The 18,878-nt window shown below is 43.5% G+C and overlaps 1 protein-coding gene across 1 annotated transcript in view; it reads right to left on the reverse strand.

The window, feature by feature from the left end:
- The window catches only part of dnah6 (dynein, axonemal, heavy chain 6), a gene marked incomplete at both ends in the record, with an annotated part of 372,041 nt that overhangs the window by 193,761 nt on the left and 159,402 nt on the right, over positions 1 to 18,878 (reverse strand). The window contains 2 exon segments of the mRNA XM_084318285.1: positions 12,565 to 12,800; positions 17,898 to 18,065. Of these exon segments, the coding sequence (XP_084174411.1) occupies positions 12,565 to 12,800; positions 17,898 to 18,065 (404 nt within the window).

The following is an 18,878-nucleotide window of genomic DNA, read 5'->3' on the forward strand; positions in this document are numbered from 1 at the left end:
GGCCATACAGTACATGATATATGAATATAATGAACACTTCCCACAATGAACCGGTTCTACACAAAGTTGTCTTTAAGTATTTATTGCAGCAAAAGGTACATAATACTTCTCGATATACTTTGAATGCACTTGTAAGGCAAAGGAATGTGCGTAGGCAAATCAACAATGAATGTCCATTCTCTGGTTACGCAGGAGGTAATTATACAACCTGAATCTTAGGGAATTATATCTATGGTACACTAGTAATATAGCGGGAGATACTGGAAGGGTCCCCCTGGTTGTAAGCCAGCAGGGGTAGAAGATCTGTCGGTAGTAGAGAGTCTGGTCAACGATGACTAAGGAGACTCCAAGTACAGGAGACGGTGCAATAGCCTCTTGATCCACAGACGAATACAGCTGTTCTCCGTAGACTGTAGCTCCACAGTGAAGAAAGCTAGCCGGCCTCAGGCTCTCTGAGGCGCCGACTCGACTTGGCTCCTAGCGGGGTAAATCCAACACGTGCAGGCGTCTGCGATTCTCCGCTCCATAAATCACAGGACCAAAGCAAATATATTCCAGCCGCAAAGGGCTATGTAGTCGTCGGGTAGATTAATCCAGTGTACATGTCCACACGGTTCTCGTCTAGGTCTCCTCGGGTGAAAGCGCAATGAAAGCAGCCCAGCCTGGATAAGAACTCTAGCTAATACGAGGAAGCGTTGGGGATGCTGGTCACTGTAGAACTTTAGCCGCACGATACACTATACACAAATAGACTATCACTGACTTAATAGAAATATGTCGCGCTCGACGGTATAGCGCCAAACTCTGACAATTCAGTTATTAATTCGCACGCAGTCTCAATGCTCTATTCTGGGGCCAAACAGGCCATACTTCACCGCACGTTGTATCGTGGGTGAGGCTTCAACTTATTGGGTAACTCTTGACTTCTGACTAAGTAAGACTAAGACTAAGACTAAGACTAAGTGCTTCTGTATTCACCTGCACCGTATTTATATGCACGGTGAACAAACTAGTGCCAACGACATTTCTGTCTCGTATCCCTGGGCAAGGCCGGGCATGTCCAGACATGTCTTGACGGTGACTTTGAACCTGACTCCGGAGGCGCGGCTCTGGCGCCGGTGGACCGCTGTCCAATAGGAGAATGAAATATTATGGTCTGGGCTAAAGGGATATTCCGTGTATATGTACAAAGAATACACAAGGGATATCAAACGATATACAAATATTATGCAATATATATCAATCAATAAATACATATATTCGGTTTAATCTGACCCTTTGTAACACTACCTATGGACATTAGGGAAGCTAGATATCTTAATATTTTCAGAAATAAGCTAAAAACGTACCTCTTCACCATAGCCTTCTAATACACCCCGCTGTTGATTGTACTGTAGCACTATTTTACTCTGGCCATTCTATTGCATAATTTTACTATCTATTCTACTATTCTATTATTGCACTGTATTATTGGTGTGCAAACCAGTCAACTTACAAAAAAGAGCCTGTTGGAGGATTTCAACAAGATAAATGCGACAACATTGCAAAATATTTCACTATAATATTTCAAAGTGAAGTAAAAAATATTATAATAATTATTTGATCATGTTAAATAAGTGTGACTGACTGACGACTGTGACTCACAGCACACAGCAGGCGCAGCATGCGTCGGTGTCGGGACACGCATGGTCCAGTGACGGACGGCAGTAGTATAGTACACCAACGGAAATATTAAAGTTACACATTGACCTATAATTCCGCCAAAGGATAATAAAAGAAACCAACTAATGCTATGTTAAACCTATGTCGACTCACGTCGTGCTTTCATGTGAAATGTACCCATTCTGCAAACTGTTCATAAATACTTCAATGTTTTCTCATGTCAATAAAACCCTTTGAATTGAATTGTGTGTGACTGTGACAAGACAGCGTTCTTTGAAATAAAATAATGTACAATTAAAATTCAGTTAAAATAGTTTTTTTTAATTTTGAAACCAAGAAATAAGTAGCTTAAGTACAACATCAATTATCATACAGTGCAACAAAAATAAGAACATATTAAGGTAGAGATCAAATGAAAAATGCAGTATGTTGAAAAATACAATACTGATAATAGCCTCTGTGTGATCTCAAAAAGCACATGGCGACAAAAAAACTAAACTAAAAATTAAAGAGCTATACAAAAAAAATGTAAGCTATAATAATAGTATAGGCTAAAGCATCAATTCAAATAAACAAGAAATTAAATGTGGAAAAAAAGCATGACATTGAATTTAAGTGGCAGTATTTGTGCACAGTTTTCTTTTTTTTCAGTTCTTTTTTTTGTCATTTTAGTCACACTTCACTGTTTGCGTTGAGGAAAACCAGTTAACTGACTTTGTCTCCCTTCAGCCGATTTCTTCGCTCAGAAACCAACTGCCCGGTTTTGCTGAAGATCCTCTCTGAAGGAACCGATGTCGCCACGATGCAAAGTTTGGTCTTCATCACTTTGCAAAGTCTGGGCCATAAAATCGTCACCCTTTCTCTGCGCCAGTTCATCGAAAGGCCTTGCCACAAAGTTTGTGAGATTTGTTTGAAAGGCTTTCGGCTTCTTAACTGTATCGACTGCAGCCACTGCAGCAGGCCTGGCAGTGGCACCATCAACCTCCATGCTGACTGGAGGCGAAGAGGCACTCTCACTGGATATTTTCTCAGTTTCCTGGATGTGTTCTTGCATTCTTGCTTCCGCCAGTTTTAGGACACACAGATGCACCAGTTTTAGATGCCTGGAAAGATTAGTTGTAGACCCATTCTTGTATGAAAGGCTCTTCTTGCACAGAATACATATTGCATTGCCTGCTGCTCCTTCCTTGAAGTGAACCCAGACAGAACTCCTCTTTCTGTTCGATAGAGATAGACTCATCATGTTGGAATTGCAAAATCAAGTTCCTTCTTGCAACAGTAACACTCAGTAAGTGAAGTGTTCAAGTGGTGGACACTGACTGCAGGGCTCAGTATTTATTGAGTTTACTGTAAAGGGTCCAAACGATCGGCAATTCATTACCACATGCATTGTACATGCACTGATGCCAGCCAGGGCCATTTGGAATGGAATGTCTGGGACATTTGGAATGGAATGTCTGTCAATAGGCTGTGTTTTTGTGGCAAATAAATTAGTTTTGATTTAGAATCATGACAAACCCTTTCACAGACGCTATAAATAGAAATAAAAAACAAAACAATTAACTAAAAACATACAATAAATATCCATTTTTAAAGATACAAAATGAGAACTTGTAGGCTAATAGGCAAAAACCCATACTGCCCTGTCAAGGCAGACCGCAGTAACTTCAAAAAAGTGAAACTGAGAAAAATGGCTTTAAAGTGTTTTGACTTGCCATCCAAATGTGTTATAGGTAGATAGATGATAGTACCCAGATTTAACATGTATTAATGAAGTAATCTTTAGGCATACAAAAATATGACTTAATTATTTTAATTAACCCCCAAAAAGCAGATACTGCACTCTGCTGCACAGTTCCCTTAAATAATTATACAGGTAATGTACAGGCAAAGTGCAGTAACTTCAAATACAATGTTGTTTTCCCTCCAGCTTTCATAACTTAACCTAGCCATTTTGAAAATGAAATTTAACACCTGAATATATTGGAATGATGATGATCCAAATAAAATGGCTAGGTTAAGTTATGAAAGCTGGAGGGAAAACAACATTGTATTTGAAGTTGCTGCACTTTGCCTGTACATTACCTGTATAATTATTTAAGGGAACTGTGCAGCAGAGTGCAGTATCAGCTTTTTGGGGGTTAATTAAAATAATTATGTCATATTTTTGTATGCCTAAAGATTACTTCATTAATACATGTTAAATCTGGGTACTATCATCTATCTACCTATAACACATTTTGGATGGCAAGTCAAAACACTTTAAAGCCACAGCTGTAATTGAGATTTGAGTTTCTTTTTAAAAATCGATTTACTAAAAGTGTAGAGATGGTTGTGTACAATGTTCAGTGTGTGTGTGTCCCCCCTACCCAACCCCCCCCCCCCCCCACCTCCAATGTACAGCCCCCCACCCACCCACCCACCCAACCTCCTCCAATGTACAGTTTCTACATCAAATGTATGTATATACACTCTTTTTCTGGACACTTTTGTATCACAAACAGTACTGTATTTGCAAATCTGATATGTCATAAATGTATAGATGTAGCAGTACTGTCTATCATGTATGTCATATATGTTATGATGAATTGAAAATGGGGGGACCCTGATGTAAACAAGACGAAAGTCTTTCTCTGGTCTGCATCCCCTTAACAATTGTATGTATTGAGCTGTACTGTACTGTACCCATTCTGCAATCTGTTAATAACGTTTTCAATCAATCAATCAAACCAGAGAAATACTTTCGTCTTGTTTACATCAGGGTCCCCCATTTTCAATTCATCATAACAATGAACACTAAGGTCCATGTGGGCTTATTATGGGCTAGACGGTAAACACATAAACACATGAGTTTAACCCCATAGCAGTGTCTAATTCAGATATGTGAGCTTTAAAATGCAGCCTAAATAACCACTGCCAAATAATGTAAAGAATGTAACGCTTGATTGTTTAGAATAGAATATAAATACCTTTATTATCCCGAGGGAAATTTGACACTGCAAATCGCTTAATAAACTTTTCAATCAATCAATCAATCAATCCAGAGTGTTACCTAGGATGGCTTAGAGTAGACAACAGAGTACAGCAACTTGCAATGGGCCTGGTCTACAAGATACACTACACGACCAAGGTACCCATGTACATGTCAAAATACTTCCCAAAGGTCAGTGAATACCACGATCACAACACCAGAGGGAGCTCCACAAATCATGTAAAACCCAGATTCGGCTCAAACAAGGGACTAAACACGTTTCGCAATTATGCCACAACAATGTGGAACGCCCTACCCAAAGCTGTAAAGGAATGTAAATCACTACCCACCTTCAAAAACACTCTCAAAGAACACCTACGGGAGACTGCAATTCAAAACTGGCCCCTACAAATGTCCTAACCCAGTTGTACAATAAAGACCAAGCATGGCTTTGTCAGTATTCCAATGTACAGCCCCACCCAACCCCACCCCACCTACCCAACCTCCTCCAATGTACAGTTTCCATGTCAAATGTATGTCAGTATTCCAATGTACAGTGTCCCCCTACCCAACCCCCCCCCCTACCCAACCCCCCCCCCCCCACCTCCAATGTACAGTTTCCATGTCAAATGTATGTCAGTATTCCAATGTACAGTGTGTCCCCCCCCCCTACCCAACCCCCCCCCCCCCCCCCCACCTCCAATGTACAGCCCCACCCCACCTACCCAACCTCCCCCAATGCACAGTTTCTATGTCAAATGTATATACTCTTCTTCTGGATTTTTTTAGTATCACAAACAGTACTGTATTTGAAAATCTGGTATGTCATAAATGTATAGATGTAGCAGTACTGTCTATCTGTATGTCATGTGTGTCATATGATGAATTGAAAATGGGGGACCCTGATGGAAACAAGACGAAAGTCTTTCTCAGGTCTGCATCCTCTTAACAATTGTATGTATTGAGCTGTACTGTACTGTACCCATTCTGCAATCTGTTAATAAACTTTTCAATCAATCAATCAATCAATCAATGCACCTATAAATAAAAGACCGCTTTAAGGCAGTTCTAGGACTAGAATTTTGGGTCTCAATGAATCCAAAATGGCAATGTGGTTAGAAGTGGTGGAGAGAATAAAAGCCAGCATATAATGGGAGTGTCTGGTTAGGAACAAATTATAATGGTTGGATTATCCAATGGGGGGGTCCGGGAGAGGGGGGTACGAGCTGGAGCATATGTGTATTTGTATATCCTATTGTGTGTTGTCATGTTTGTTTATGTGTTTGTTTAAAAAATAATAAAAAAATAAAATACAAAAAAAAGGAGTTCTAGGACGAGGGTGATCAATTGCATATTTGCATCATGTTACGTTAGCATAGCCTATTCATAGGCTACTGTTGTTTAACAAAAGACACTAATTAGCGCCACTCGACTCCTATACAGCCAAATAAGTATGCTATTCATTCAGTTGTCTGTGTCAATGTCTGTCAATAGGTATAGTACTACTATTCATTCAGTTTCTCATAGAAACGTGTCAGACTTTGAGCCCCCGATCGACGATATCCGTTGAGTTCAGGACTTCATTAAGCCATTTGATGGAGAAGCAATGTGGAATGCTTGTATCAAGGTGATGCTCCCAGTTAGCATGCCAAGTGATCAATTGCATATTTGCATCACGTTACGTTAGCATAGCCTATTCATAGACTACTGCGTGAACCGACTCATTGCCAGACGTGAGCGATTCGACTCACGCTCACGGCAATGACTCGGCTCTTATGAACGAGTCGCTCATGACCGACCCATCACTAGTCAGGCAGACGCCTGCGAACACCAGCTACTAGGACAGAGAGACTTCGGCTCAGCTTCTTCCCCCAGGCCATCAGAGCCTTGAACACTGAACTCTCCACACACAAGCACACACACGACACACACACTGTACACGCTCACACAATAGCAGCCACTTTAACATGAGCAAGCACACACTCATGCTGCACACGCCCACACTTATGGCCACTAAGGAAAGGTCACTTTAAGAATAGTATAACTGAGATTGTATAATATAGCATGTACAGAAAGACCCAGTGCCTCATCCATAGCTAACAGTGTATTGCACTACCACAGGACCTAGCATGTCCTACCATGCTCTGTAAATAACTTATGTACATATACCGATATGCCCTACTCTGTTTACTTGTTTTATTGCACAATGACAAATAAAACTATTGACTTGACTTGAACATTGAAATTATGAGCAAAACGGGCAAGCAGCGAGTGGAAATAATGCGGAAGCGGTTTTTCAACAGCAGAGTTGCCACCTTCAGCTGTTCCCCTGTCAGCACTTCCTCAACAGTGTTCCTAATGGTATCGTGCTCCACAAGCAATGGGTCAGGGCAGTGGCAGTTTTTGGGCTACACGCACTGTAACTGAGGGGTTACAGAACCCTGACTGTATTAAAGATTGTGATAGATTAAACCACTTCTAGTTATGTACTTTAATTACTGGCCAGACAGTACATCAAATATAGATGGTGAACACTCACAAGAACACGGCATTGACACAGAAATACTATTGGAGGGTAATTTATTATTATTAGGCAACGTTAGGTTACAGAATGAGAATTAGGGTCGCGCTTGTATGGCGAAGAATATACGTAAAGTCAGTCAAGAGCATAAGTCACTAAGAATAGCAGGAATACTATGATGGGTCTAAGCTGACGCCACCTGTTGTATAGTAGCAATTATATAGGGCAACACCGGTACCAACTGGAGACAATGGGTTCCCTCCTGGGTGTAAGGCCTGGAGGGTAGAGGAATGTTCGGGTACTCCGTCTGATTCAATGGGGAATAAAGAGACTCCAGGTACAGGAGTCGGTGCTTGTAAACTCCCTTGATCAGCAGCCAAAAGCAATAGTTGTAATCCAAAATGCTCGACAGCATTGATGACAGCTAGCCAGCCCCGTCCCCGAGGCAGGCCCGAGTGGTAATCCTCACGAGGTTAAATCCCAAACGATAGTGGAAATCAACGATGCTCTTCTCCGGTAGTCACGTCCCAAATCAATATAATCCAACCAGGAATGGTTCTGCAATCGCCGGCGCCGATTCTCCTGTGTACATGTCCAACGGTTCCCCGCCTAGGACTCCTCGGGTGTGGGCGACGTATTTAGGCCACACAGCCTGGTTAAGTGCACTAGATAAAGACACGACGAACCGATGGGTAATGCTACACACGGAAGAACTGTGGCCGCACGATATACAATAAATGATCGACTATTGACTTCACATTAGATTAAGTCGAACTCAACGTTACTTCATTAAACTCTGACACTTTAACACTCTATTCGCACGCGGTTCTCAATGCTCTATTTAGACGCAAGGTTGCTCACTTCACTGCACGTTGACTCGTGGTGAAGGTGGGTAAGGTACTGAATGAACTACTGCTGTTTATACCTGCGCCAATATATATACTTAAGTGAATATCTAGTCCCAACCTCAGTCCTTGTCTCGTATTACTACGCTGACTCTGGGCATGTTCTGACATGCCTGCAGTTGTCTTTGAACTTGCCGTTGGGGGCTTGCGCGTTGGCGCCTGGGGGCGCTGTCCAATAGGAGAGCGAATATTACTCTGGTCTGAACGCAGGTAAAGGGATATTCCGTGTATATATATAAATAATATACAAAGTATATCAAACGATACATATATATATTCAGTTTAATCTGGCCCTTCACAACACGCACAGTTGTTTAGGAGACTCAGCCGCGGCTGAGATGAGACTTGCTTTACCGGCAGCGCCTCTCTCCTCTCGTCTCTCCCTCTCACATACACACACACACTCACCCAACTTACGTCACACACACACACACTCACCCAACTTACGTCACACACACACACACACACACATACACACACACACACACACACACACACACACACACACACACAGACACAGACACAGAGTGGGTGTGTGTGTGCGCTTTGAAAAGGTTCCTCCATGCTAGCGTATCTGCCAGTGCAGGTGGGTGACTGTCAGTCAAAGCGCATTGCAAGTATGGGCAGAGCCCAGCCAAAAACAGCTTGTACTTTGGAAGGGGAGAAAGTGGTGCACCAAAGTACTTGATTAAAAATACAAAACAATGCATTTTATTGAAAAAAAACCTTACAGATGTGTTCCATAGACTCACAGGAATTGTGTAAAATTGCCCAAATAGTGAACAATTGTGGACCTTTAAGTTTCGCAAAGCAGGCCGGTAAGGCACTGATATGACTGCACTGCAAAACAGTCAGAGTTGGGACATATCCCAACTGACAAGAGTGCCTACTCCCTACAGTCCACTTTGTGTGTGTCACAGAGAAAGAGAGAGATGGATGAGGGGGGGGGGGATATATAGAGAGAGATGGGGGAGCTAGAGAGAAAGAGAGAGAGAGAGAGAGAGAGAGATAGATAGATAGATAGATAGATAGATAGATAGATAGATAGATAGATAGATAGATAGATAGATAGATAGATAGATAGATAGATAGATAGATAGATAGATAGATAGATAGATAGATAGATAGATAGATAGATAGATAGATAGATAGATAGATATATAGATAGATAGATAGATAGATAGAGAGAGCGAGATAGTGATATATATAGAGATAGATAGATAGATAGAGAGAGAGAGAGAGAGAGAGAGAGAGAGAGAGAGAGAGAGAGAGAGAGAGAGCGAGAGAGAGAGAGAGAGAGAGAGAGAGAGAGAGAGAGAGAGAGATAGAGAGATTATATGTGTGTGCGTGTGTCCCAGTGTGCTGACTAAAGCTAGTATGTAGCCAGTCATCAAGGAGGCCCCTGGGGCCATCTCTCTCTCTCTGTCACAGTGTGTACCGCCACACCACTCCACCATTGCTAACACATGGGATTATGATCCAGCCAACGGTAGCTGGCATGAGACATAAGGCATTACCGCCTCCCGCTGCGACTGACTAACCGACTGACAGGACACACACACACATACACAGAGACACACACATAAACAAACACAGAGACACACATAGACACACACACGAAACCGGTCTTATTTGAAATGCCCTGAGTGGGAGTCGAACCCCGGTCTCCCGCACCGCGGGCAACATCGCAGACCACTATACCAAGAGGTGAATTCACTTCTAAGTAATGGGTCTCTGGATGCCTTTTAACACATTGGCGGCCACTGGGATGCGTCTAATATCACTAGACGACCAGCATATGTAAACAGACTTGCACAGTCCGTGGGGCTGTTTGTAGAGCTAAATCTATACTTTATAGTATTGCTATCTGTCCATTCTCATTGTCAATTGAGACCATAAACCGTCGCTTCAAAATGGCTTAAAGAAAAATAATTTCATCAATACGTTCTCATTTTATAGCGCCGTGAATGGCATTTGGTCTAGTATATTTCCTGGAAAGCTGGATAAAGGGCTAATAGCTACTAACGTTATATCCAATGGCATTTCCGTTATACATAAGCTAGTTAAAACTCAAACTGCATACGATCGGTACAATCCTCAAGCATGTATGCATGAAAGGGGGGGGGGGGGACATTGTTTCTGATTATTGATTACCAATAACCGTGTTCGTCTAAGTAGCCACATACGCTGATCGCCTGGTTGAGTATCATAACAAGGCCCGATCGGGCTGTAATTTACGTGAAAAAGATCTTACCATGAGCCGGTTGGATCCCCCACACCATTTCCCAGTTATCGATCGCCATCTGGTAGATCGATATGTCCATTGGCTGATGATAAATCCCCTTACTGCATGGTGAAATCCGCGATCCAAAACGTATTCCGTGCAACAGACAATAGCCATCGCTTCAGGGCCCTCATTCATCAATAGTGTGCGTAGAACATTTCTATTTCCACACGTAAGCACGGAATGTAGAACTAGTGTACGCACAGGGAAGTCGGGATTCATCACACGGTGCGTACGCAGGCTCTATGCTCCGCCGTGTTGATGAATACCACTTTGTTCTACCGTCAATGCTCGTGCATGATTATCCATATATGGTCATGAAAATGAGGAAACACCCCCCATGGGATGTGAAATAATGGACCGACCCGAGCGTGACTCTGAGAAACTCCACGAAGATTGTTCACTGCTGTCGAACCAAGAAGACACTATCGCGTATTATGGGATAAATAAAAGGCGGACTCGTAAACGGTGATGTCAGATATCAACGGCTCCCTAAGACCATTGCTGCAATTCTGCCTGGACAGCTCAAAATACTAATAAAGACCGTTCGTTGACCACTGTTTGGCGTTGGTTGTGTGTCATTATAACCGTGCTGTAATATGAATGCCTTAATTAGTTGTGTTCGATTGGCTATATGATTTTTAGAGGCATCTATTTTGTTGTCGGCTAATAAAGACCGCGCTGGAATATGACTGCCTTTTCCCGTGTTGTTTGATTAATACCCATGGATTAAAGTTCTCCTCAATTTTATTCCAAATCGCGATGGATCTCCCGTCAATTTTCTACCTGCTGCATATGATTTCTAGAGGCATACTACAATCTATTTTGATGTCAGTATTGGGTAGCCTATATAAACAATAATAGAGAGCATATACAAGAACAATGAATCTCACTGCATGTATGATGTAGCCTGCCTTTCAATACATGAACTTGAATTCCATCATGTTTGTGTGCGGGACTCACAAGGCTGTTGTCACAATGGGTGGTACCGGTACAGTAATAATTACAGTCCACACAATATCACGATCCATGCCATAGCCTATGTTCTATTAGGACATGATCTGTGACGACAAATGTTCTAGAATGTTTGAAGATATCATACTCTGACAGCATGCCTATGATCAACAAAAACGCGAACTTGAATCCCATCATATACATAGTCTGTCCACTATAGTGTCATTGCAATGCGTTTTCTATTCTTTCTTATACAGTAAAAAGGGGGAAGAACACTATATTCATATGACTTGTATTCTGCTTACAGCTTCGAAATTCCACTTGTTTCGTTTAACGTAAAGCCTTTTAAATATAATCAAAACGTTCCCGTGTTTCTGCGGTCTGCGCAAAGTAATAACGAGTTGAGCTTTATGATTTATGATGAATTGAAAATGGGGGACCCTGATGTAAACAAGACGAAAGTTGGTCTGCATCCCCAATTAACAATTGTATGTACTGAGCTGTACTGTACTGTACCCATTCTGCAATCTGTTAATAAACTTTTCAATCAATCAATCAATCAAGCTACGCGGAGCGCAGTCAGTCAGTAGCCTACACCCCGTATATTCCGATAACGCTATATAAACCATGCTGCATTCATTCTGAGAGAAAGATCTATTATTCCAAATGCTATTTATAGGGTTTTGACCATAATTACACTACTGTTGCTATTTTACAATTAACTATAATGAACTACGGTTCGTACAGAACATGCCAGTGTTATTATGCACAGAAGCTCATTTCCTTGTTGTAATAATATATTCTACCACTGGGCGCGAGGTACGCCTGGTCTGACCTGTGCGTAGATGTAAGCACGGAGTCAAGTTCAAATCGAAATTGATGAATCCCACTCTTTGCTTAGAAATGATCGTACGCACAGGGTAAGCACAGATCTGTGCGTAGAACACGTTGATGAATGAGGGCCCAGGTGAGTAGAAAACTACATTAGAGATCCAAAAAAAAAAAGACAGCTGCTGCCACAGGGAACACTGCATTATCGAGATAGCGCCCCTAAGAGGATCTGGCCGGTAATGCACTTTCTCGAATTCAAAGAGTAGGGTAAATCTGCAGTGCCGCTCGGCGACCTTGAATAGGTTATTAAAATGGAATAAAAGCCAAAACAACCTTGCCACGGATAAGGTTAGACATGTGGATAGACATGCGGTACCTCCGTTACACACACACATGCACACCTCCCTCTGGTACAAGGTAATGAAAGCCCACTGACTTTTCATTGAGCAGGATACAGACAGCCTCCATGACGGTCATGACCATGTCGGGCGGCTTGCTGAACACTCTGATCTCAGCGATGTCAGCCTTCTCCAGGGCTGCCAGGGCCTTGTTGGCTCCTTCCAGGGCAGGCAGCGCCTTGTCCAAGTCCCTCTGGGCGTCGTCCGCTATGGCCTGGGTGGTCGCCGCCTTCACCTTGGCCGTCGCCTGGTCCTCCATCACCACTTTACGAACCTAACGGATGGACACACCAATTCGCACGACAGGAGGTTTCCTCACTATGTTTAAAGGTGACATGCATTATAAATGGCTTTTTACAGTGTCTAGCATTGTTTTATAGTAATAGGAGTTAGTATCAATGTGTCTGTGCTCTCATTCAGGTCAGACCATTTCCTGCTCCAGTTAATTAGGTCATTCTGATTTGACTCGCAACGTGACATCACGATGCGCTGGTGGAGTATTTTCATTGTAACCCGACACTTCCCAAAACGGGGTTTGACAGGCAGAGAACAGCAAGAGGGAGAGAGAGAGATAGAGAGAGGGACTACAGAAGTCTCTCTCTCTCTCTCTCTCTCTCTCTCTCTCTCTCTCTCTCTCTCTCTCTCTCTCTCTCTCTCTCTCTCTCTCTCTCTCTCTCTCTCTCTCTCTCTCTCTCTCCCTGCCCACCCCCACACCTCTCAGCCCTTCAACACAAGCAACCCCCCCCCCCCCTCCATCCCCCCAACTGCCCACACCCCCCATCTCTGGTGCAGCCTGTCTGCCCCCTGCGGCTTGGGGACCCGCTACCCCCCCCCCCCCCCCCAACACCTGAAACCCCCACAGTATGGCTCTCTGCAGACCAGGTGAGTACACAGCTGAGCAAGTTACACGCAGGCAAGGCTGCAGGTCCTGATGGGGTGAGCCCAAAGGTACTCAAAACCTGTGCCTCTCAGCTGTGTGATGTGCTCCAGTTCATATTCAATATGAGCCTGAGGCTGCAGAGAGTCCCGACACTGTGGAAAACCTCCTGTGTGGTCCCTGTCCCCAAGTGCCCGCGTCCCAGCATGTCCAAGGACTACAGGCCGGTGGCTCTAACCTCTCATATAACGAAGACCATGGAGAGGTTAGTCCTGGAGCAACTCCGCCCGGTGACCAAACCCCACCTAGACCCACTCCAGTTCGCCTACCAGCCCCGACTGGGGGTAGAGGATGCTGTCATCTACCTGCTGAACCGAGCCTACACTCACCTAGACAAGCCGGGGAGCACTGTGAGAATCATGTTCTTTGACTTCTCCAGTGCTTTCGATACCATAAGGCCTGGGCTACTCGGTGAGAAGTTGGAGGCGATGCAAGTAGAGGCCCCCCTGGTGTCCTGGGTTGTGGACTATCTGACGGGAAGACCACAGTATGTGCGCCTACGGAGCTGTGTGTCAGACAGACTGGTCAGCAACACCGGGGCCCCGCAGGGGACAGTCCTCTCTCCCTTCCTCTTCACTGTCTACACCAACGACTTCCACTATCGGTCAGAGTCCTGCCACCTTCAGAAGTTTGCTGATGACTCTGCGATAGTGGGATGTATAAAGGACGGTGACGAGAGGGAATACCGGGAACTGGTAGCGGACTTTGTCACATGGTGCGACAAAAACCACCTGCAGCTAAATGTGGCGAAGACCAAGGAACTGTCTGTGGAGCTGGGGAGGAGGAGGAGTGCACCCGTGACCCCCGTTTCCATCAGGGGAGTTGATGTGGACATGGTTGAGGTGTACAAATACCTCGGTGTGCACATCGACAACAAACTGAACGGGTCAAAACATGCAGAAGCACTATACAAGAAGGGCCAGAGCCGACTCTACTTCCTCAGAAGGCTGAGATCCTTCAATGTCTGTACAAGGATGTTGAGGATGTTCAATGAGTCGGTGGTGGCGGGCGCCTTCTTGTACGCTGTGACCTGCTGGGGCAGCGGACTGAGAGCAGTGGACACAACCAGGCTGGATAAGCTGGTCAGGAAGGCCAGCAGCGTGGTTGGGGTTGAGCTGGACTCTCTAGCGAGGGTGGCGGAGAGGAGGAGCCTCGCTAAGCTCCAGGCCATCAGGGAAAACCCCACCCATCCACTATACACAGACTTGGCTGACAGGAGGAGCATGTTCAGTGCTAGGCTCACACTACCCAAATGCAGCACTGAACGGCACAGGAAGTCCTTCATTCCAACAGCCATCAGACTATATAATGCATCACTGTGCCTCACTGCATCACTGAGCACAGAGCGGCAGCTCAATAGTGGCAGGAGGACGCGACTAGCGGCCTCCAGGCTCCACAACAGGGGGCAGCGACGGCTGCCAGACATTGATCTAAGGCTGAGGTTACACCTTTCGTATCATCTTCATATTGTTTTCTTATACGTATCGCCGCGTATCGCCGCGACGTCATGCGCCTCGAGTCACACTTTCGTTTTTTTTCGTTTTTGTCAGCCAAGCACACTGATGTAGTACACTGCCAAAGCAGTAGGTGGCAGTAGGTGGCAAACATGAAGGCAATTTCAACCAATCAGAACGAATGTGCCAATACACTTCCTGGTGGAAGCTCCAGCAAAAGAAAATGTCAATAAGGCAGGCGCCTATGCCGCGCCACCATCTTGCTTTACTCAATGCAGCAATTCTTTTTTCAGCAAAGCCTAATAAAAGTGCAATAAACAAAACGGATACATTCACTGTGTGTTCTGCCTGTCATTTGTTGATGAAACAAAACTAACATCAACACAAGTGACCACCAAGAGCGGATAGTTTAGGCTAAAAAACTATCGGTAGCATTGTAGCATTGTTAGCTGCATGCTAACGTCAATGGAGTATGCCATTATAACAATATAGCATTGTGGCTAGAAGCTAACGTTAGCTCACGCTACTTAGCCAGCATCAAAACTGATGATATCGCGAGCTATCAGTAGTTAGATAACATTAGAGACAACGCTGTGTGTATTAAACAAAGGTGAATAGATGACTGGGCCATTTTGTTTAATGCTTCTTAAGTTGAAAGAGGAACTCTGAGCTAACAGGGTCTGAATCCTGATAGCTCACGTTAGCCAGCTGCTCATGCAATCGGTAATGCTAGCAGAATGAATGGATGTAAACTTTATTTAACATATTGCATATGGGTACAATACAATACGGCTCAATACAAACAATTGTTAAGGGAATGCAGACTGTTGTAGCTTGGACTGGGGTCCTTATAACAATAACTTGACAACACATGGTAGCTGAAGCTATTTGGGACACGGAGCTCTGTCCCAAACACACACACTGTACACAGGAAGGGCACGCAGATGGTATCTACTGCGCATGGGCGTTTTCGCAACAACTGCTCCGTGCTGACTACACGCTGTTGTCGAAGCGTTTTTTTTGCGTATCTCCAAACGCAAACACAATTTTGCGTTTCAGCCGTATCCACAAAAAAACGCCAAAAAACGCATTTCTGTGTAGATAGGACATGAAACGTCGTCAAAAACGTATAAAAAAACGCCAGGAATACACTAGTCTAACCATAGCCTAAGTCTTATTGGAACCCAAGGAGGACAATACACTACCTAAAGCATACTGCACCTAGTTACACTGAATACTGGAATATATATTTCATATTTCATTTAGTTAGATTTAAATTATAATTATATTGACCAAATTGTTTACCCCATGCTCAGTATGCTCAGTATATTCTTACTGTATTTATTTCTGTATATTTAATTTCATTTCATTTTATCCTATTTTATTTTACTCTACTCTTATCCTAGGCAACTTGATTTGATTTGTGTTATTATTCTAATTTGTGACCTGTCCTGTCTAAATGTTTAAATGTTGAGCGATTTGCAGTGTCTAATTTCCCACGGGATAATAAAAGTAATTCTATTCCTCTCTCTCTCTCTCTCTCTCTCTCTCTCTCTCTCTCTCTCTCTCTCTCTCTCTCTCTCTCTCTCTCTCTCTCTGAGGCTGGAAAATGATGCTTTTGAGTACTCCATTAGAAATATAAAACAAATAGTGCTAGGAATAGCAATGCATGTCCCCTTTAAAGAAGATATAGACAAACCTCTTCTCCTGTAGTAATCACATACTATGCAGTACCAAACCAACTGCATCACAACACTTAATAATGTCATGGGGTGGTGTACATGAAGCAGTGTTCCCCATACATTCACTCAGCAGCTGTGGTTCACTTGTGGAAAATTGCCTTCACTATTAGAAAAATCTGTAGATGATCGTCTTACTTGCCTCCCTCAGTGAACAGATACATATAGGGTCATACAATGTCTATGTAATCCATATATCATAGTATAAGGATTTAAATAGGAAACGTTTTGAAACAGTAAACGGTTATGTTATGGGGCAACAGTGGCTCGGGAGGTAGAGCAGTCGTCTGGCAACCCGGAGGTTCCCGGTTTGATTCTTGCTCATCCCGGGCGCGTGAACACTTCAGGCAAGCTATTTGCGTTCAACGTTTCTCTGATTGGCCACGACGCCCATGTGACCGCGGCAGAGAGGCAGAGCGGAAATAGGCTGCAGGACAGGCATTCTATTGCCATGCTCTGCGACAAACTCTAACCTTAACCAACTCCGAAAGAATGCCTAAATTTAAGCCTAACCTTAACCAACTCCGAAAGAATGCCTAAACTTAACCCTAACCTTAACCAACTCCGAAAGAATGCCTAAACTTAACCAACTCCGAAAGAATGCCTAAACTTAACCGGCGAAAGAAATATTGCCATGCTCTAAGACAAACTCTAACCTTAACCAACTCCGAAAGAATGCCTAAACTTAACCCTAACCAACTCCGAAAGAATGCCTAAACTTAACCGGCGAAAGAAAGACAGACGCTAGTTACGTTTATATAGAGAGGCGATAAATTAATTAAACGTAAAAAAAAAAAAAAAAAAAATTGAAGTGATTCGAACTTGTCACCAACTGGACAGAAGGCTCCACAGCAAGGTGGCGAACGAGTTGAGCTAACCGCCGATGTTAAAACAGGGGGGATTGCGTGCGGCAACCTGCGCGCCGCAGCCGCGTCGCCGCGGGGGCGTGCTAGGCGTGGTCACGTGGGGCGCAAGAAGGTTGCCTGAAGTAATGAAGCATCCCGGGCAGCGTGTCGATGTGTCCTTGAGCAAGACACCTAACCCTTAATTGCTCCCAATAAGCAGGTTGGCACCTTGCATGGTTGCCTCCGCCGTCGGTGTGTGAATGTGTGAGTGAATGGGTAAAATGTGAGTAACAAATTGTCATTTACCATTTATGAAAAGTGGAAATGGGATGAGGAAGTCACAAATACTGGTATGTTCCTTTCCCTCAGAATACGTTCAGTCACACAGAGACAGACCTGGTCAGCGCTCTCCTGGTCTACAGACAGTTTCTCCATGAGGGCGTTGACGTCGATGGACTTCTGCTTGAGGATAGGGTCCAGTGCAGACAGGTCCAGCTTCATCTTGTCCACCAGGACATTGGTCTCCAACAGCTTGGTCAGACCGTTCTTCACACGGTCCCTGGCCTGCACACGGAGACACGGACACACACACACACCGTTACATACACATACACACAGTGTTGGGGAGTAGTTAACTACCTGTATTTACTTTACTATTTAAAAAACTATTTAAAAAAATATTTCAGTAGTTGCGTGGTAGTTGACCTACATTCAAATCTCAATAGCTTTTTCAGTAGTTAACTACTTTGGTTACTTTAGTTTAGGTGGTTAATTACAAACGACATATTTCCACAGAAATATAGCCTTTCCCTGATATCACCTCAACAACTGCTCCCTGTCCTCTCCTTAAAGCCACACCGGTTTTGGTCACTGAATCACCTACTACACACTTTAATCTGTGTCAGATCAGTTGTTGCTCCATGTAACTACGTATATCAGATTCAGCCACATACTATAGTTTGGTCAACTACAGTCTTAGAATAGTTTTCCACAGAACTGCATACACATTATTCGTTTGCACACACAGAAATGTACAGTACGGACATGTGTAGGATTAGGTATCGTTAGATGTTTTTTTTTTATCCCAGTGCCAAAATCGATACTTAAAAAATTATGCTGGTTCCTAAACAGTTCTAAGATCGATACTTAAAAAAAACTTGCTTGAAATGATATGTTATGAAATTATCTTAACAAATCTAAGGAATAACCTTTAGAAACCATGACCGACATTAATGACACAGGAAATTTATTGGCGCATCGCTGTCTAAGTAAAAAGGTGCAAAACGCAACCAATCGTCTGCTGTCATTGTCTGTTTCAGTAATGTAAAGCCATACATGAGAGCATTTTTCTTTTGACACAATGATGTTCTGCTTATT

Source organism: Notolepis coatsorum (assembly GCF_963971535.1).
Source record: "Notolepis coatsorum genome assembly, chromosome: 7".
NCBI lineage: Eukaryota > Metazoa > Chordata > Actinopteri > Aulopiformes > Paralepididae > Notolepis > Notolepis coatsorum.